Source organism: Heloderma suspectum, chromosome 1, assembly GCF_057233095.1.
Source record: "Heloderma suspectum isolate Gila_16-S chromosome 1, 16-S_ref, whole genome shotgun sequence".
Lineage (NCBI taxonomy): Eukaryota > Metazoa > Chordata > Lepidosauria > Squamata > Helodermatidae > Heloderma > Heloderma suspectum.
In genome coordinates, this window is record NC_139458.1 from 437888398 (window position 1) to 437908762 (window position 20365).

Here is a 20365-nt window from a genome sequence, read left to right on the forward strand (position 1 = left end):
AGGCTTTGCTGGCTGGGCTTTCCACCATCCAAGCTCTCAATGTGGCCCATTCAAGATCCAGCTCCACCATCTTCACAAAGGATGGCCACTGCTGCTGGAGGCACCTCTCCCCTGGATATGTTGGAAATGTCTCGGCGAGAATGGATGTGTTCAGCAGTTCTGCACCCCTTCCTCCGCACGCAGCAGCCAAGGAAGGAGTGCAGGAGTGGGGAATGAGGCGACAAGGCCACATCACAAGCTTGTCGGGAGATGAGGGAAGCAGAGACACAGATCAGCGGTGGCCCCACTTTTCAGGAAACGTCCCGGGCTTTGCTCCTAGCAAGCGACTGGGAAAGAGCCACATACAAGAGGAATCGCCACGTTCAGAGGCGGCATGAGAAAAAAGCAGACCAGGGCCAGATGAACGAAGTCCAGGCCAAGCGGCAAACCTCATGGATGTGCTGGCAGAAGGCAGGCACGGTGGTCAGCTGGCTGATCAGGTTCAGGTAGGCGGCTCCAAGCGCATACAACGCACAGCGGTTGTAGAGCGGCAGGTTATCCTCGTTGACCTGGGCCAGCTCCTGCAAAGAGGATCGGCACATAACGGATCCTGAGCGCCAGCGCCGTCTCCCCAGATCAGGCTTCCCCAAGCTGGCACCCTCCAGCGGCTTTTGGACTTCAATTCCCATTAGCCTCAGCCTGCAAAGTCAATGGTCAGGAATGATGGGGGTTGTAGTTGAAAGCATCAGGAGGCTGGCTGTTAAAAAGGCGTTCTTTTTAACAGATGGGAATTCTCTGAAACCCCCCAGTTCTCATCATATTCTTTGTCTCTGTCAGCTGGTTTGGCTGTTTGGTTTTCTTGGTCGGGATGGCATGATGTGTTATTACTGAAGGCCAACTGACAGTAAGAGGCAGGGTGGATTAAAAGAAACAGGGATGGAACTAATAGTTACTCGCAGTGACCGACCCAGGGTGAAACTACACATCACACAAAACCAGCGCAGCCACTGCTAGGAGAAAGAAAATCAGCTCTGGAGCTGAAGAGGGGCTGGAGACACGTGTGTGTGTGTGCGCGCGTGTGTGCATGCACACTTACCCCTCTTTCCACTCCCCCCACCCCAACACTACTTTTCTCTTGCAACAAGCTGAGTTCCAGACATGGGTTTCAAAGAGAAGGATGCACTTGGTAGACCAGCGTTCCCCAACCTGTTCCCCTCCAGATGAGTCAGACTACATGGCCATGCTTGCTGGGGACAATGGGACTTGGAGTTCCACACATATCTGCAGGGTGACAGTTTGGGGAAGGCCGTTTACATGGATGGAGGCGGACTACTCAGAGTTGCGAACAGTCACCCACCAAGCTCTCCCTCAGGGTGCTTGGGTGATCTGGCAGAACAAGGACCAGAGTTCAGTCTCCTAACTGCTGGGGGCAAAGGAGAGATGCCCCCTTCCTTGGCTGGATTTGTGGTTCTGAGCTAACACATCTCCATGACATGACATGACATGACCCCTCTTGCTGTTGCGTGTTTGGGAGTGCTGACCCTTGGATCCAGTTCACAGGGCAAGCAGACGTCTTCCGCCTGCGATAACTAGAACAGTCCTGCCCTGTTTTGAAGGGGGGACGGGGCACAGATGTACCCTCCTGTTATATACTTAAGTATATGGAAGTGTCCAAAACCTCAAAGGCTTTTCTGGAAGAGGATGGTGAAGACAGGTCCATAGGTGGATGCATGCGTGTTTGTTCATTTACTTTTAGGACAATGCCTGGGTTGGAAGGAACTGCAAAAAAACAAACACCATTTGCTTATCTGACCACAGTGGCACTAAAGCTATCGGCCCATGAACCAATTTTCATGTCCAGAATGCCCCGGATGTGGGGTGCAAACGTGAATTGGATGTGGCAATTAATGGCACATGCAACTAACGGCACTGCTAGCAGTAACCACATGAAAATCAGCCTTCTGCACATGGGTGTTGAAGCTCTTTCAGCCCAAGGGCAGAAGACAAAAGGGGCAGCACCTAAATGCCAAAGAACAGCCGCATGCTTTAGCTTAGAGCTTTTGCTGCCAGTAACTGTGCTGCCCGAAGCCTCAGAAGGGGCATCTCAGCCCTTGAGAGTGGGGCGAAAGCAGGCAGAAGCTGGGACACCACCAAACAACTGTGGGTCAGGGGAAACCGGGTGGGGCCCAGGGGAGCGGGTGGGGCCTCCTGGGGGCACCAGGGATGCAGATTTGGCCCACAGGCCTGAGGCTCCACACCCCTGCGATACAGGATCTGGGTTCAGGGTCTGCAATTTGCCACCTGAGGTCAGACACTGCCCCAGTGACCTGCATCCCCCTTGGCGCTCCTTTCTGGCCCCCTCCACCCACTCCTACAAAGGAAGCCACAGGCTCCCCACAAAGACACGGGGTGGCTTGGAAGAGCTGCCAGCCCACACCTACCTGCATGGCCAGCGCCAGCCGGATGAGGTCCACCACCACCTCCTCGTTGGCCAGCTCAATGCTGATGAGGGCCAGCAGGCCGTAGAGTGCCTCGTAGTGCGCCCGCCCGTTGCTCTCCTCCTTGCAAGTCAGGTACATGTGCCGGTACAGCTGCTGTGCGTGCTGTGGAGACAGAGGAGCAGCGGGCTGGGATGGAGGCCGCGCCAAGGGGCTTCACATGCAGTGCTTCTCAGGTACTTCACCACGGCCAGGTAGGGCATTTCGGGAGGCAGAAAATGTAGCATCTTTTAAATGCCTCCTGAAAACACACCTTTTTGCACAGGCTTCCCCTGGGCTGTAACTGCTGCTGGTTTTATGTGGTACTTTTAAACTTACTTGGTTTTATGATGTACTTTTAAAAGTTTTATATTATGTCTTGTGAAGTTGCGTTTTATGGTTTTAATTGTGAACTGCCAGAGAGCCTCAGCTATTGGACAGTATCAAAATGTAATAAATAAAAAATAAAAACAACAATTTCTCCTGAGAACACAAGGAGGGTGCCACAGATCAGTGGCAGAGGCCCTGCTTTGCATGCAGAAAGTCCCAGGTTCAATCCCCGGCATCTCCAGTTAAAAGGGCCTCAGGGAGCAGCTGATGGGAAAGACATCAGAACAGAGGAAACTCCCTTCTACTGAACCAGACCATCTTGCCCAGCATTGTTGACACTGACTGGCAGCCGCAGCTATCCAGGGTTTCAGGCAGGAGTTTTTCAAGCCCTCCCTGGAAATGCTGCCAGGGATCCTGGGACCATCAAACCCTGGGGCCCTCTGCATGCAAAGCAGGGGCTCTACCACTGGGCCACCACAGAAGCCCCTTCTCTGGAGTGCAGCCGCCGGTCAGAGCAGGCAATCCTGGGCTAGAGGGACAAGTAGTCGGATCAGGGTAAGGCAGTTTTCTGTGTTTCCTTGCACCAACCTTCCCCACCTTGGTGCACTCGTGATGTTTTTTACAGCTCCCAGCATTCTTGACCATTGGCTAATGCTGGCTGGGGCTGATGGGAATTGAAGCCCCAAACATCTGGAAGTTGGGGAAGGCTGCCTTACATGTTTCCATCCAATTCTCTTGTTATAGAATCAGAGCGTTGGAAGGGACCTTGGAGATAATCTAATCCATACCCCTGCTCAATGCAGGGTGTGGCTACAGCATCTCTGACAGACGGCCATCTGAGCGAAGGAGAGCTCGCCACCCTGGAGGTGGCCCGGTCCACTGTTGAACAGCTCGTACTGTTAGGACGTTTCTCCTAATCTTTAGCCAGAATCTGCCTCCCTGCAATTTCCACCCGGTTCTAGTCCTTTACTCTGGAGCAACATGGAACACATCCGCTCTGTCTTCTGCATGAGAGCATTTCAGATATCTGAAGACTGCTATCATGTCTCTCGGTGATCGCCTTTGCTCTGGGCTAAAATATACTCAGCTCTTTTAACCATTCCTCAAAGGATTCAGGTTTCTAGACCCCCAATAAATGTGTGTCAGCCAGGACAGAGGGTCAGGAAAGGGAGCGGGCCAGCAAAGTACATCAACCCCTGTTTCTAGATCAGCCGAGAGCTGCACACTGGCTCTGATCCTGGGAGATTTCATTTAGCTGCCCTGGCTAATAGCCTCTGCTGCCTTTCCTCCTCCATGTATTTTTCTAATCTCCTTTTCAAGCCGCTTAAATCGGTGGTCTTCACCACATCTTGTAGCAGCGGGTTCCATAACTTCATTCTGTGTTGTGTAAAGTCAAGACCCCCCCCCACATTTAAATGTGTAATGCACAAAACCAGTGCACTGTCGATTTAAACATTACCCTAATTAAAAGCAACATCACAGTCAGCCAAAATGACTATTTCAGTAGAAATGGAATCTGTAAAAGGCAGGAGGAGCCAGTTAAAACTCCAACCCTGAGGGGAAGCAAGATTAAGCAAAAAAGGCTCTAACTCGCTTTTTAAAGAACGATTATGAGGATGATTTATGAAGCACATGAGACATCCAGGCACTGTACAAAAATTAAACACCTATGCCAGGCTCTGAGCAGGAGTCTCACAATCTAACGAGATGAAAGAAAAAAGATGGACTGGGGTCAAAAAAGAAAAGGAACAGGCAAGCTGAGGCTCCTGCAGCCACTGTACCTCCAGGCACTTGTTAAAACAGCCCCCCCAGCTAGCCCTCCAGATGTGTTGGAATGCAACTCCCATCATTCCCAGCCATGGCCAGTTGGGGGAAGGCAGCTCTGAGCAGTACCTTCCTGGAGTGACTTCATGGATGGCCGAGTGCTCCCCTAATGGTAAGGTGGGCTGTCAGCATCTTTCGATGTCCTTCTCCGAATGCTTTCTGAGCGGTCAACCCTGATCTGGAATTGCAGCCCCAGAACCAACCTGAGAAGTGGCCTCCCCAATACAGAGATGAGCCTCAGGATTATATCACTAATGGGCAAATTCCAACTGTGCCATTCCATCAGCGCAAATGACGTTGTGCTAGCGGAAACCAGGTTGCGAACTATGCACAAGAGGAGAACCCCACTAAAACTACATTTGCACAAGTGTGGTTGTGCCAGTGGCTGTGCATTATGCTTATGCAGCCCGTTGTGCATAACTCTTGTGCAACCCGCTGTGCACCCAGTTGCACGACTGCTTGCATAAGTGGTTGTGCAAACATAATGTGCAACCGCTTGTGCCACAGAAAGTTTTGACAGAGCTCCGCTAGGGCTGAGTTTGCGGAATGACACCGTTGGATACTGCCTGTTGTTGGCAAGGGCTATCCTGTGGATGCTACCCAGAGATGCAGGCCTACCCTGCGGAATCAAGCTCAGCTTACCATTCACTATAACTCCACTGATCTTTCTCCAATGAGTGCTGATGACCAGCTAGCCAACCCCCACTTGCCGGCCACAAGTTCTTTGCATGCCCCTGAGCACCTGCCTTTACCTTCTTCATGAAGACAGTATCCTGGCGTGAACACTTGTCCACTTTCAGGTTCAGGATGGAGATATCGCTGAGGGTGCTGTGCAGAAAGATGACAAGGGATGAAAAAAGGGGGGGGGATAAGGATGCAAATCACAACAAAGGTGGGAGTAAGGAGAGAACCTCCCCCCACATCTTTAGCAGTTATCAGGAGCACTTCAGACCCGTAATAAAACTACTGCGACGTTCTGAATCAGAGGAGGTAACCAGCAAATTATATCATGAGACCCTTGGAAGGGAAGGGTAGAAAATATTGCAAGTTAAAGCTGAGCTGAAACACTTGCAATTTTTCACTGAAGTTATTGACAGTAAAAACGGCTGCCCATCACAAAAGGTTTTGCAGCACACCCTGAGAAACATGCATCTGTGTGTTCCCATTGCCTGCACTCTCACTTGCCCACCCTTCCTCAAACTGATGGCTTCCAGACATGTTGAGCCTCAGCCATGCTGGCTGGGAATTATGGGAGTTCCAGTCCAACACATCTGGAGGGCTCCAGGAAGGGCAAGGCTAACATAGCCAATCAGATTGGTTACACAATGCCACGATGGCACCATGCTTACGATGTGATCCCTGATTGGCAGAATCGCTCACATGGCTGATCCAGGAAGCAGCTGTCACCACGGCCAAGGGAAACTATTGCACCGGACAGTATTAGGGGAGAAAGGGAAAAAAAGTGCTTGGACAACATGCTTTTTGCAAAATATTTCTACCCACCAGAACAGCTATATGCAATCCAAAAATTGAAACGTGAGACTATTCAAATGCGGCCCTCTTTCAAACACATAAATTGGAACGGAGAAATTGAAGAGGGTCTCTGCGCCAGTGACTGGGAACCCATCCAGGAGGATGTAGTAAATGAACCGTCAGTGTGACCGTGGAAGGAGTGTGCAGGCAACCGTCGTGCTGGGCGGTTGAGGGTCCTCTCATTGCTCTTGGCCTTGAGAGCCCCCAAGGTCAGTCCATGTTCCCCCCCGCCCCAAATGAAAGGCGAGGCCTGCACACCTGATCGCCTGGAATTTGTGCTTGTTCCCGTGGCGGTCGATGAAGCTGATGAGGATCTGGAGGACGAAGAGGCGGATCTCCGCATCCTCCATCAAAGCCGCCGACAGGAGCCTGTCCAAGAAGGAGCTGGGAAGAGCTGTCAGCATGTTACCGCACTGGAATCCGGTGGAAACCTGCAGGTTCCACAGAAGTCGCCCCCATTACTCCGTGTCTCAGGGTTTGGTTGCAACACACACAATAGATCCACCTCCCCAACATCTGTCCCTTCCAGTTGTGTTGGGCTACAACTCCCAACTGCCATGCTGGCTGGGAATGATGGGACTTGCAGTCCCAAGGCACCTGGAGGGGGCCAGGTTGGGGAAGGCTGAAAGAGTGGATGGTCAGCTGCCACAGATTGGAGCTAGATCAGCTTCTTTCTGGAAGTCGCCATTTGCTCACAAATGTTCAGGGACGCAGCATGTGGCTACAGCCGTACCGAAGTATGGGCTGCATGAGCGGTGCCCTGCGCCCTCCACTTCAAATTTGCTGTGATCTCCGTAGCTGTAGATCCACAAGTGCGGAGGGGGAAGGGGGTGCTTATTCTTGGCCTGCTGCTAATCCTTAGGCAGCCACGGTGCTGAAGAGCTGGCAGCCAGGGAATGGAGCCTTCCCTGGAGCCCCTTTAGTCCCTTCCAGGCCAAGGAGCAAGCCCTGGGATGCCCCAAAGGCATGATTTGCCCTGGAGCCTTCAAGTCACACCACTCCCCGCAAAGCTGCCATTTGTCCCCTGCAAAGGCACATGTGAAACGAAGGACCTGAGCTGCATACCTGCAGGAGCGATTTCAGCAGCATGACTTGTGTCAGGCGGTTCCTGTTCTCCCTAAAGGAAGATACAACTCAAAACTAAAGCAAAATCAAATTAGTGAAGAGGGACAACAGAATTCATCTGCTGGAAGCAATGCTGCGTATGCAATGGGTTGGGGCCCACACTCGCATGACAGGACCACTGTCCTCTCCTCCCCGACCCCCCAAATCTGCTCCAGAAGTCCCCAACCCTCCAGAACAGAGCTGGGGGGGCGGAAATCTGTTCTTCCAGCGGTCCCCTTCCAAAAGTGGAAGGCCACCATTGGATACAGCTCAACGCAACAAACAAGCAAACAGTACAAATTCTGCAGACACTCTTGTGTGGATGTATCAGGAAAACAAAACTGCATTTATTCCAGCCACAGATTGTGGGAGGTTAGAGCCTGCTGTGACTGCGTGGCAAGGTGGAGAAAGAGTCAACAAGGCCACCTTCTTGGTGGGAACGAGGTACAGGGAGGAATGGAGACCAGACAGTGCCTTCAGCAGGGGTGCCTTCCCGTGGCCTCTCCTGCACTCTTGGAAGGCTTACAACGCCCTGGGGAGCAACTGAGCCCATGCCACGAAGTCTAGGGAAATACTGTCATCGTCCCCCCATATTTTGCTGCAAATCCTTCTTCAGTGAGGCGCTTTCTGCTTGCCGCCACTCTGGCTAATCCTAGAAGCACCCACTGCAAAGATGCTAAAAGGCCTTCCCAGAAGTCACTTCCATGGGACTTAACCGTTTCCTCTACTCTCCAACAGGTACCTGGATGGCACTGGGACTTCCCCTTCCACTTCAATGGAGGGAACAGCTCTGCATAAAGAGAGGGGTGTGAATGCAGAGATGCCTCAGCCTTAAAGGTAACGAGCAGGAAGCCCAAGGGCATGTGAGCGCCAATGGGTGTGTGTGCATGGAGCTCTCGGCTGGAGGCACTGTGCATACGCAATGTACCAGGAGATGAGCACAGATGCAGAAACATCTTTGGACAGTGCAGGGAGCCCTGCAAGACCACGTCTCCCCCCTCTTTTTTGCATTGTGACACTTAAGACACCAAACAGTAAAAAGTTCCCTTTTCATTAAGATTTTTTTAAAGGGGAGGGAGAAGAGGGAGCAAGAAAAAAGAACAGAAAAGAAGAAAAGGGGAGAGAAAGACGAAGAAAAAAAGTATTTGTCCTCACCCAGCCTTGCCCGTGTCTAGAGGGTGGTGCAGAGAAGGGAGCGGGACTTTGCTCATGATAAAGAGCATGACCTCCGACCTCTGATAGGTGGGCAGGGTGCTGGCAAAGGAACCTGGGGAAAGACAGAGCAGGAGAGCATGCAAGGCAGTCGAGCGGGGGGCACAGAGGGGGCACGGGAGCCCAAGGAGGGGAGAGGGAATCTTTCTTAAGCAGGCAGTGCAGGACAGTGGTTCCCCAAGACACTGACGTGTTCCCTAGGGTGAGGAGCAACCCCCCACCCCAGCCAACCCCTCTGCAGTGTCAGAAGGAGCAGGGATGATCCTGACCCCAATTTCTGTCGAAGAAAGAAACCACTGTGTTTCGGGGTGACTAGCTTCTTTCAAGAGGGCTACTGGCTGAGATGTTTTTAAAAGGGAATTGAACAAATTCATGGAGGAGGAGGAGGTCTGTCAACAGTGACTGGCCAAAACAACTCAATGGAACCTCCAGGACCGGATGCTGCACGCTTCTGAATATCAGCTGCTAGGTACAGCAGTTGTCTCCGAGTCCTAATTATGGGCTCCCCACAAGTTGCTTTTAGCCTTTAAAGCCCTAAACAGCTTGGGGCCAGGCTGCATGAAAGACAAGCTTCTCCTGTATATACCACTCCAGACCCTGAGGTGGTCTTTCGAGGCCCTTCTCTGGGTGCCCCCCTCCCCCATTAAGGAGAGGGCCTTTTAAGTGATGGCCCTGTGGAATAAGCTTCCCAGAGAGGCTCTCCTGGCACCTACGTTGCGTTCTTTTCAGCACCGGGTGAGGACTGTTTTGTTTTCCCAAGCATTTTAAGAACCGTTTTGAGTGCTTTTAGATCACTGCACTTTTATTGCTGCTGGTTTTAATGTGGTTTTGTATGCTGTCGTGTTTTTACTCTTTGCCGCTGATTATATCTTGGTTTTATGATGTGCTGTTTTTATTCATTGCTTTGTATTAGGGCGTTGCATACCGCACAGAGAACATGGGTTAATGGGTGGTTTAGAAACAGAATTAATTAACAAACAAGCCTTGGTCTGACCCAGCAGGGCTCTTCATGCATAGTTTTTCTCACTGGCTTTGTCAGCATGTGCCTTGCTCAGCGCAGTAAAATGCAACGGAGAGGCAATAAACGCCCTTATACTGGTCTTCCCTAACCTGCAGATGTTTTGGACTGCAACTCCCATCATTCCCAGACAGCATAGCCATGGGAGCTGCAATCGAACACATCTGGAGGGTGCAAGGCTTGGAGAGGCTACTTTCAGGCCAATCTGCTTTTAAAAAATTCTAAGTTTAGAACATAATGCACCGCTGGAAGGAACTTCACTAAGGAATATAGCTTGTACGTTGGATGGATTAAAACTGGGGTGGGGTAGGAAAGCAGGTGCTCGTAGAGAGACTCAAAACAACACAACTCTGGATTACTTCCACAATGGTCCCAATTCCCCCCCCCCATCACACACTCTTTTTTTCCCAGGAGCAGAAAACGCCCAGCTAGATGGACAGATCTGCATGGCCAAATGAAGGTGAGGAGCGGGAGCACGTGCTCTACCAGTGCACGGCGAGACCATGGAATTTGCTGCCACAGGGCGTGGGGATGGCTGCTGCTTTGGATGGCTTCAAGAGAGGGCTGGACACCCTCCTGGAAGAGGAGGAGGCTATGAGTGGCTGTCAGTCCTGATGGCCATGTGCTCCCTCCAGGGCCAGAGGCAGTGAGCCTAGGTACACCTGTTGCTGGGGAACCTGGGCAGGAGGGCGCTCTTGCACCCCTGCCCTGCTCGTGGGTTTCCGTGGGCAGCTGGCTGGCCAATGTGTGAAGAGAATGCTGCGCTAGATGGACCCTTGGCCTGATCCAGCAGGGCTCTCCTGATGTTCTGACATTCAACCCCCAGCAGGCAGACTTGCTGGAGAAGGTCTCTTTTAATTCCTTGGCACTCACAGTCTCTTCCAGCCTGCAAAAGCTGTCTGCTTAAAAACTAAGAGGATCCCCTTTTCCTCCCCGCATGTCAAAGGACCATATGGACAGAACAGGCATCTCTTTTCCGGCCTTCCCTCTCACTCTGCCGGCAACATCACCCCTGAGTCTCCTGACCTCTGCTGGCCATGTGCCGCAGGGAGCCAGCTCTGCAGGCGTTTGCTTTTTCCTCCGTCTGATCTCCCTCCAATGGAACAGCATCCATCCCGCTCGTTTCTTCTTGTTACAACTCCACCCCAGAACCTGTTTTTATGCTGCTCAACCTTGGGACACGTAGATAATGAGGACTGTTCTGCTGAGCGAGCCCAGAAGGCGTTTCCCTCACCAGTGAGGGAACTGCACCACGCTTCCACTGCACCACTGCAAAATGCCAAGGATCGGGGAATATGGACTCAGGTTTGAGTCTGGGCATCTGGGTTTAAGATGAGCCGGGGCTGAGTCACCAGGCCCCCTTTTAGTACCAAAACTAAGCCCTGAAGCAGGGGTGTTGATCCTCCTCCAGCCCTGGGGCTGCATTCCATTTCAGAGACGCGTTTGAGGGCCGCATGTCACTGGTGGGTGGGGCCAAAAGCAAAAGGGCAGGGCCAAACTCACCAGCCTATCGTAGCTGAAAGCTCTTCCTGCCAGTTAGGGAGCCTTAGGAGCGGCATTTCCACCTTTTAGAATGGGGAGAAAACTGCACCAAAGCTGGGAAACCACCAAATGATTGATGGTTGGGAGAGAGGGGGTGGGGCCAGGGAAGGGGAAGTGGCCTTCTGGGAAACCCCAGAGGATCCAGTTAGGATCCTGGGCAGACCAGATTTGGCCTCCAGGCCTGAGGTTCAATGCCCCTGCCGTAAAGGATTTGGGGTAAAAATGAAGGGGCCCCGTGGGCACGTTCAGGACAGTCCTTTCACCTGTGCAGAATGAGCACATAGGCAGGATTTACGAGAGAGAGGAGAGGGGCGGGTGGGGATGCCTTTCACTTCCAGGGGAGAAACGTCCTGGCAGAACCAGGCTCATGTTTTATTGGTTCAGTGCTGGATGCTGAAAGCAGCGCAGCACAGGCTCGGGGCTCCCAATCCCAGCACCAGTGGAACCCTTGCACCAACCACGGTCCTACTTTAGCATATGCCAGCGCAAACTGAGGGAGCAGAGAGGTGGCCTTGTTGGACAAAGAAGCCCCCTGCAAGGGTCTAACTGGAGGGGGCAGGTAGGTGCAGGGACCCAGGAGCCTGGTCCTAAAGCCAACCGACTGAGCCCAAGCGCTTTGCATCAGCAGAGCCATGAGCCAACCAAGGGCGGAGACTGATATGCAGAAGAAAGGAAGGTGCAGTCTGATCCTCTTAAGGTCAACAGGTGTGCAGTACCAGGAAACCAACCCCTTGCTCCATTTTTGCAGCTGGACACACTACTCCAGGGGTGTTGGACCTCAGACCCGTGGGCCAAATCTGGCTGTCCGGCGGGCCAAATACAGCTCTTCAGGATTCCCCAGAGGGCTCCTTCCCCGTCCCCTAGGCCCACCCCCTTTCCCCCAACTAGGGACGTTGGATAAATCCACAGTGGGACAAAATGTGTTCAGATTTTGATGACACCAACCAGTGGATTCCACAGTGGACCAGTTTTCCCCCTATTGGGTGGATTCTGCTGACTTGTGGACCGTTTTCTAACTTTCCCGGTTTTGCATAAATTTCGCTGTTGAAAAATATGAAAAAAACAGCCAAAAATGTGCATTTCCCCATAGGCTAAAGTGTGGAAATGCACATTTTGGGGGATTTTGACCATTTTTGCATGTGTGCATTTGTGCAAGTGTACATTTGCACAAATTTGGGAACTAAAAGAAAATCCAATTCCGTCGATGGCCGGACTGTGGAACGGAAGGCGCCTGACAATCTGTGAAACACAGATGGGTACATCCCTACCCTGACCACCCATAATTTGGTAGTTTTCTGGCTTTTGCACAGTTTTCCTCCATTCTAAAAGGTTGAAATGTCTCTCCTAAGGCTTTGTCAGTGGCAGGAAGAACTTTAAGCTAAAATATGCTGGTATCCTTGGCCCCCTTTTGGCCCCACCCACCAATGGAATGCGGCCCCCAAGAGCTTCTCCGAAATTGAATTCAGGCTGGAAGAGGTTCCCCACCTCTGCTCTACCCCACTGTACTACAGGGATTGTCTACTCACGTGGCCTGGATGGAGCCATGGTTGGCCCCCGTACACAGGTGCCACAGCTGCAAGGCCAGGGTTCGATTTCTATTTAAATTTTAGCAATGATGTGCAACTGTGCATTTGTACCAGTAGGGGCTGGTGGTTCTGATGTCCGTGGGGCGGTGAATCCCCTCCCGGTTTGGGTCAGAACCAGTCAGAACTCTAGAAGAGCCATCCAAGGCATGGAGCTGGTGATTCACCGCCCCACTGACAGCTGAGCTGACAGCCTCCACTGATGTAGACATATACATTAGCATATGCAAATGTTATGCAAATCTCTGCTCTCCTTTGCGTGATGCATTTCCTCTTTGAGGGTGATGTTTAAGTGCTGCAAACATCCAGAACCGTTGCTCCCTCCCACCCCCAGCGCTTCCTGGAGAGCAACGGCTACTCTTGCCCTGAATGTATGTTGGCAACCTGCTCTAGAATCAGGGCCCCTGTCTTCGCCCTAGGAGCGGCCACACACAAGGGGGTTTCCCGATGGCTCTGGGACAAGGGCTGTAGCAGGAGCACCTTGGCCTCGCGGCCTCGCAGCTGTGGCGCAAACCTCACGTCTGAGCAGACGCGACACTGCCGTGCACAGAGCCCGACACTGCTCCATCCCGCCCATGTGTGCACGCTCCAGCTGGCGACGGTTCCCCAGGCCTGTCCACAAGACCAAAGGGCCAGGTTCCATTTCAGAGAAGCCCCTGAGGGCCGCGGTCCAGGGGTGGTTGGGGCCAAAGGGGCGGAATCAAAATACAACACCCCCCCCACTCTTACTGCCAATAACTTTTGGGTGGCGGGGGGGGGGGAGCGGTCCAAAAACTGGGAAACCCCCAAACCATCGGCAGGATTGGGGAAGGAGGGGGAAGGGGCACGGCTCCCTGGGGAACCCCCAGAGGGCCTGACTAGGACCCCAGGCAGGCTGGATTTAGCCCACAAGCGTGAGGTTCAAAACCTTTGTTCTAACTGGGGAGGTCGTGGATTGAACCTGGGGCTTTCGATGTGCTCTGCCGCCAAGCCACAGTACCTCCACAGCTGCTCTGGCTTGCGCTGCGTAAGCTGCAGGAGACAGTATCGGTTTGTGAGCCCTGCAGAAACACAGTGTGTGTCCAGGGCGCAGCCTCCTCCCCCGCCCCCGCCCCCGCTCCAAGGAAAAGGTTGGATGACCTTCAGGAATGGTCCAGTCACTCACTTCTGGGCTTAGGCGGCTAGCCAAGGTTGTCCTCTGGGGGCGGGGAAGGCACTCTGAGCAGCACTGCTATTTTCTTAAGCGACTGATTGATTGTACTGCTGCTGTGAATTTGAAATTGGCTGATTGTTCCAAACGCTTTTTATTAGCGCTAATTATGATTGCATTTATTACTGCGCAATGAGCCACTGGGCTCGGGGGTGGGGGAGGCCAAATTAGATTTTATACATCAACTCAACACAAGAAAACTCAGTGAATCAGTTGATATATCATGAGAAGGGTGATGGGACTTGACTCCAGCCCAGCTCTCGCCAACCTCACGCGCTCCAGATGTGTTGAACTACAACTCCCACCACCCCCATCCACGGGGATGCTGGGAGTTATTGTCCATCACATCGTGATGGCACCAGGTTGGGGGTGGTGCTTCTGACCCAGGATAAAGAATTTAGGAAGCGTCGGAGTGGAGACCCTTGAGCCTGACGCTACTCGAAAGGGAAAACTCGATCCTGGTTAAAGAGACAGGTTGGAAACCTGGATGGAGTTCCTTTCTGAGAGAGCTTCTAGAACTGCCACCTAGTTTATCCCTTGCAGCACCAAGAGAGATAAATCACTCACTGACACATCCGTATCCATCCACAGGGCCATGGTGCTTGACCCTGTTCACAAGCACATTTTGCTTTACACAAAACCGCTTCAGTCAAACTGCTGGGGGGTGGGGGGGGCGCAGGGTGCATGCGAAATTAGCGGCAAACCAAAAATTGGTGGTTGCCAGCACCTGAATGCAAAATTGTATGAAGAGCCCTGCTGGATCAGACCAAAGGCTCAGCTTGGACCTGGAGAGGGGCTTGGTTGGGGAAACATTCCTTGCCCCTCCCTCCAGATCTGGGGTGGTGATGGCAGGAATAGCCCCCCCCCCCAATTGTGACTGCAAAAGGCCTCGGAGGCTTGGCTCAATGCAACTGTGGGTGGGATCCCCACCCCTCTCTCCAGCTCTAAGTTTGAGAAAAAGAATAGGCCTGCCACGCTTATTTATTAAATTGGTTGTTATATTGATATCCTGCCCTTTCCTCCAAGGAGCACATCCTCCTCTCCATTTCATCCTCACAACAACCCTGCGAGGTAGGTGGGGCTGAGTCAGGGACTGGCCCAAAGTCACCCGGTGCGCTTCATGGCACAGCGAGGACTGGAACCTGGGTCTTCCCAGTCCTAGTCCAACGCGCTGACCACCACGTCACACTGGCTCATGCTTGCCAGAGAGCAGTAGCACACTTGTCACAGTGAGCAGAGTGTGGGCTTTGGGGCACCACGAATAGTCAGGAAAATCAGGCCTCCTCACATCTTCAGTGCAGTTGAGTCCCAGAACAGTTGCCCCTTTGGACTTTGGGAGGGCCTTTAGGTCAGACCGCAGGGACTCTGCATGACCTGAAGCCTTGCTAGTGTACAATATTCTGACAGGATTCAAAGAAAGCTGGCCTTAGGACCGCAGGACTGGTTGCCTCTGGATCAACTAGCAAAGCTGGGCAAACAGCGAGAGCCAGCACAGGTCCATGTATTTGTTCTCTTCTTATCAATGTCTAATCTGATGCAGAGAGTTCTGTGTGACCCGAAGGCTTTCCTCCAGACTTTGGAACGCTAACAGCTCCTAAGAAACACACCAGCATGTTCTATGGGAGCTCCAGCAGCGACTAAATGCAGTGACCTCTCCAACAGATTGCTCCAAATCCCGCGAAGGTTTTTAGTTGACTCTCATGTCCTTGAGCCACAGGACACGACGGATTGCTTTTCAATTTCCCCCTTGGCTCACCCACCTTTTTTACACAGCACACAGTCAAATGATAGAATTTGCTTCCCCAGGATGTAGTGATGGCCCCCAACGTGGGCGGCTTTAAAAGGCGGATAGCAAAATTCGCGGAGAAGGCGATCGACGGCTACTGGTGCTGATGGCTCTAGTCTATACCACCTCCCGTGTCGGAGGCAGTATGCCTATTTGCTGGGGAAAGCAAATGGGAGAAAGCTATCGCACTCATGTCCTGCTCATGGGCTTCCTATTGGGGCATCTGGTTGGCCGCTGTGGGAACAGAATGCTGGACTAGATGGGCCTTTGGTCTGATCCAGCATGGCTCGTCTTAGGTTCTTATCTGCACTATCACTCAGCTTAAATTCTCTCTTTCATGACCACTCTCCAGGGGCTCTCCAGTGCTGCCCTTGTGCTTGCTAGTGCAACAGGAAGCTTGTGCTTGATAGCACAGCTGGAAACAAGCGCTTCTGGAACAGGACACGGAGGCGGAGGGCACAGAAGGGAACTGACTTGCCCCGTTTTGGAAACATTTGCTTGAGCCAGTTTCCAGGGTTGTGCTTTGAAGCATGAGCATCCTGTCGTGCTAGCGACTGTTCCTGGCGGCACGTGGGGTGTTGAACCTCTTTCAGTCCGAGGGCCGAAATCCATTTTGGAGGAGCTCTCAGGGATCACATCTCAGTGGGCGGGGCTGCTGGCAAAGGGGGTGCAGCCAAAGACAAGGGGGTGGGGCCAAAATTCCACAAAGCCCAGCATGCTTTAGCTTAAAGCTCTGACTGCTGGTAGTGAAGCCTTGGGAGAGGCGCTCCAACCTTTCAGAACGGGGGGAAAACTTCACCAAAGCCAGGAAACTATCTAAAGTTTGGTGGCAGGGGAAAGGGCACGGCCCTTGGGGAAACCCAGAGGGCCAGACAGGAAACCCTGGGGGGCTGGATTTGGTGCCTGGACCTGATTCTGCACCCCTGTGCTAGCACAACATGACTGGCGCTGGCGGACTGCAAGCGTTGGATGCTGGTGAAGAAAAGGTTGGAAACATGATGGCAACGCTCCTAAGAGCCGCTGGAAAGTAGTGAAAACACCCCCAATGAGTTATGTCTTCAAAGTTGTGTTTTTGGAGGGCTGACTCATCATGATATGATTTCAAATACATCCACTTAGTGATACGGAGGTTTGGGTCACTCACGGAAAGGCTCCGAATGTGGGAGGAGGCTTTTCTAACATGTCAAGAATTGGGTACTGCCCCAGGTGGAGAAAGAGTTAGCTCTTTCTATCCTTTTAGTGAATACTCACGGGTGGGGTCAAAGCATTAAATCCCATTCACGTTTGTGAGAACGAAACCATGGGATGGATGGCTGCTATTCCAAATTAAATTACCTTGCATATAGAGCCCATAGGGCTTATGAACAGCAGCCATCGTATACATTCAGATTTCTATCCCATTTTGCCTTTACTCTTGCAAGGGTGTAGATCCAAGCTTGGAAAGGGATTTTAGCCTCTGTACTGATCAGCAGATAAAAGGGCATAACCACAGATGTCCGGGCTCTTCATGGGCATCCGTATTTGGTACAGAATTCGGCCTCCAGATAACCTCCCAGCTTTCCTTTACAAAGGGTCTCAAGTTTCCAGCCCCTATGGTTTTTGAGATGTTTCTCTGGGCAGTGCCTGATGAGCCTCATGCTCCTGTTTGTGTGCATGCGTGATAGTTACGTCTCTTTTTTCCCCAATGTAAGTAAAAACAGCATTCCAAGGGCAGGATTCTAATTCTCCTTCTGTCTCCCTGTTGCCACCCCCCTTGCCTGAAAGCCACAGGAAGAACTCGAGAAATAAGGTGGTGAAAATAAGCAGAGGCATGCAAATTCACATGACCTATTTTGGTTGTAGGACTTGGATGAGGAGAGCATGGCATCCACCGATCTCGGCAGAATTCCTCCCTGCTGCTTGTGATGGGAAAAAAATAGCAAACGCTTTGGGACACCCCAACATACCTGTGGTCTTGATGACGGCTTCCTGGAACATCCTCTCCTCGTGCTCCTTGATGATCTTGGTGCCGCCAGCAATGGCACAATCGTAGCTGCCCGTGAGGGCATAATCGATGCTCAGACGCAGCTGCCTCAGCAGTGTATTAAAGACCTCCAGCACGGTGGGCCCTGGACGGAGCACAGAACAGGTCAGTTTCAAATTGAGAACAGCCCCCCATTTGGCCTCCTCTGCAAGGGAAGCTGAATGTTCTCCACCGTTGCAGCCACAAGGACAAAAACGGGGATGGCCTTCCTGGGAAGGGATCTGCATACATTTATATTCTGGTAACAGGATTCAGGTTTTCTTGGTGTGGAAACCGGGGTCCCTAGCTAGACAATTTTGTCTTTCTATATACCTTGCAGGAGCCCTGCGTTTAAAGGCCAAACTAGATGTTATGTAGGGGACGTTACGTGAATCGCTGACTTGCCAACCAGTGGTAAATTTTGAAGTGCAGGTGCTGATCACGACAGTCCCCACAGCCACCCCCCTCCCCCCAAGTGTCCAAAAATACAGGCAGCTGTGTAGAGGCATATCCACAAACCGGTACTAACGGTTGTCATCAGTTGTCACCAGGAGACAGTCATTTGTCAAGCTAATGGGTCTTAACTGCCCATTCAGACCAAACCGACCCAAAATACTTTGCAGGGATAGTTCACAACAATATATTGCTGCCAGGGAAATCCATTCTCCACCCCGCCCCCGGTACTGAGGCAACTGAAGCTCACAGGGGAATCTGCAGGGTGTGGATGATGTCATCGTCCCTGCTAATCAAAAAGTCCCGGCGTGTCGACCCAGCAAGCGCTGGCTGCACCGCACCACTGCTAACAGCTTCCAGAACAAACTCAAACCCAATTGGAAAGCAGCCTCAGAGGCCGGAACAATCCACAGAATGGAGGTCGGGATGAAGGGGGATGCTTAACACTTTAATTTCCTCCCATTTCCCCCACTCAAAATCCCCCCTCCCCAGCCACTCCTTCCCTGCTTCCTGCTACAAGGAGAAAAGGCACCTGAGGGGGTCAATTTTGAGTGGACAAATGGCAGGATTGGAGGTCAGCCGCCCCGCCCCCATCACTTGTCCACTTAAACTGGCAACCCCCCCCCCCCCCCCGCCATGAGAAGGCTTGGGGAAAAAACTGTGGGAAAACCCAGAACATTTGGAAACAACCTGCCCTGCCCCTCACAATTTTCCAAAAATCCCTGGGGAACCCCCCCCCCATTTTTCTCCCTTCCCCTTTTTTCTGGCTTTTTTCCAGGCCTTCACTTCTCTGCCCCTTCCAGTGACTGCTTTTCTGTTGGAAAACCACACACACCACACCACTGGGGGACAGATCCACATGTCTCGTGCTTAAAGGCCTGGCCTGGCCCTCCGGCAGCCTCTCCTTCTTTATCTGAAGAGCCCAGGCTTGGCTTCCCCGCCAGGTCTGCCCAGCATGGTTCCCCACCAATCTTTTTCACTTGTTTGTCAACACAAACAGAGGCTGATGTCCGCCAGCCCATTTGGCACGGTGCGTTTGCCGTGTGTGGCGAGGTACGCCCTCCCTCGCCCAAGTCTGGGACGCCCGGCGCTCACACAAGCGGGCCTCCCCCTCAAGGGCTGCCCTGCCGCCTTACCGACCGATCCGGAGGCCGCGATGATGGCTGCCTCCGACAGGACCTCCACTATGCCGGCTCGCACTGTGGCAACGCTCCTGCTGTTGGCATCCAGGTGGCTCAGGAGTTGCTGGATCACTAAGTGGGAGTGCTGGGGCTGGGTGCAAAGGAGAGAGGAGAAGCTACAAGCGAGAAGGATCTTGGAACTGTTGTCGATCATAAGCTGAATATGAGCCAACAATGTGATGTGGCTGCAAAAAAAGGCCAATGCTCTTTGGGGCTGCATTAATAGAAGCATAGCTTCCAAATCCCAGGAAGTACTAGTTCCCCTCTACTCAGCACTGCTTAGGCCTCATCTGGAGTATTGTGTCCAGTTCTGGGCACCACACTTTCAGAGGAGGGCAACGAAGATGATCAGAGGACTGGAAACAAAGCCCTGTGGGGAGAGACTGAAAGAACTGGGCCTGTTCAGCCTTGAGAAGACTGAGGGGAGATAGGATAGCACTCTTCAAGTACTTGAAAGGTTGTCACAGAGAAGAAGGCCAGGATCTCTTCTTGATCATCCCAGAGTGCAGGACACGGAATAATGGGCTCAAGTTACAGGAAGCCAGATTCCGGCTGAACATCAGGAACAACATCCTGACTGTTACAGCAATGCGACAATGGAACCCATTCCCTAGGGAGGTGGTGGGCGCTCCCACGCTGGAGGCATTCAAAGCGAGGCTGGACAGCCACCTGTCAGGGATGCTCTGACCTGGATTCCTGCACTGAGCAGGGGGTTGGACTCGATCGCCTTGTAGGCCCCTTCCAACCCTACTATTCTGTGATTCTATGAATGGAGACTGTGGGTGAGGGAAGGGTGTCGCCAAGAAGCAGAGGTGCAAAGGGGGTGCATTGGAACCTGGGACACTGGGGGAAGTGGGTTGTTTTGGGAGCTGGGGTGCACAGAACAGGGTGCTGAGCTCTTCCTGCTTGATTAGACCAATAGCAAAAGCAAGCAGGATACCAGCCAGTCAAAGCAGTACATTTAGGTTATTCATTCATATATTAAATGTATTTTTTTACCTGCCCCTTCAGCCTAGGTCATTAGGGTGGCATACCAGAAGCATAAAGACCAAAATACACGAGAAAACCATAAAACAACATCACGGTTAAAAAGAAATCAAAAGCATAAAAGCAGCAGAGCGATCAAGCAAACCAGCACAACACTTTTAAGCG

General features: G+C 52.3%; 1 protein-coding gene across 5 annotated transcripts in view; it reads right to left on the bottom strand.

Annotated features, from left to right (window-relative positions):
* The window catches only part of EFR3B (EFR3 homolog B), a 100487-nt gene that overhangs the window by 11469 nt on the left and 68653 nt on the right, over window positions 1-20365 (bottom strand). For all 5 annotated transcript variants that reach the window (XM_084829530.1, XM_084829529.1, XM_084829528.1 and 2 more), the window contains 8 exons: window positions 19169-19304; window positions 17524-17685; window positions 8403-8514; window positions 7209-7260; window positions 6402-6574; window positions 5363-5438; window positions 2421-2582; window positions 429-560 (listed from right to left, as the gene is read on the bottom strand). In XM_084829530.1, the coding sequence (XP_084685656.1) occupies window positions 429-560; window positions 2421-2582; window positions 5363-5438; window positions 6402-6574; window positions 7209-7260; window positions 8403-8514; window positions 17524-17685; window positions 19169-19304 (1005 nt within the window). The remainder of the gene's footprint in view (window positions 1-428; window positions 561-2420; window positions 2583-5362; window positions 5439-6401; window positions 6575-7208; window positions 7261-8402; window positions 8515-17523; window positions 17686-19168; window positions 19305-20365) is intronic.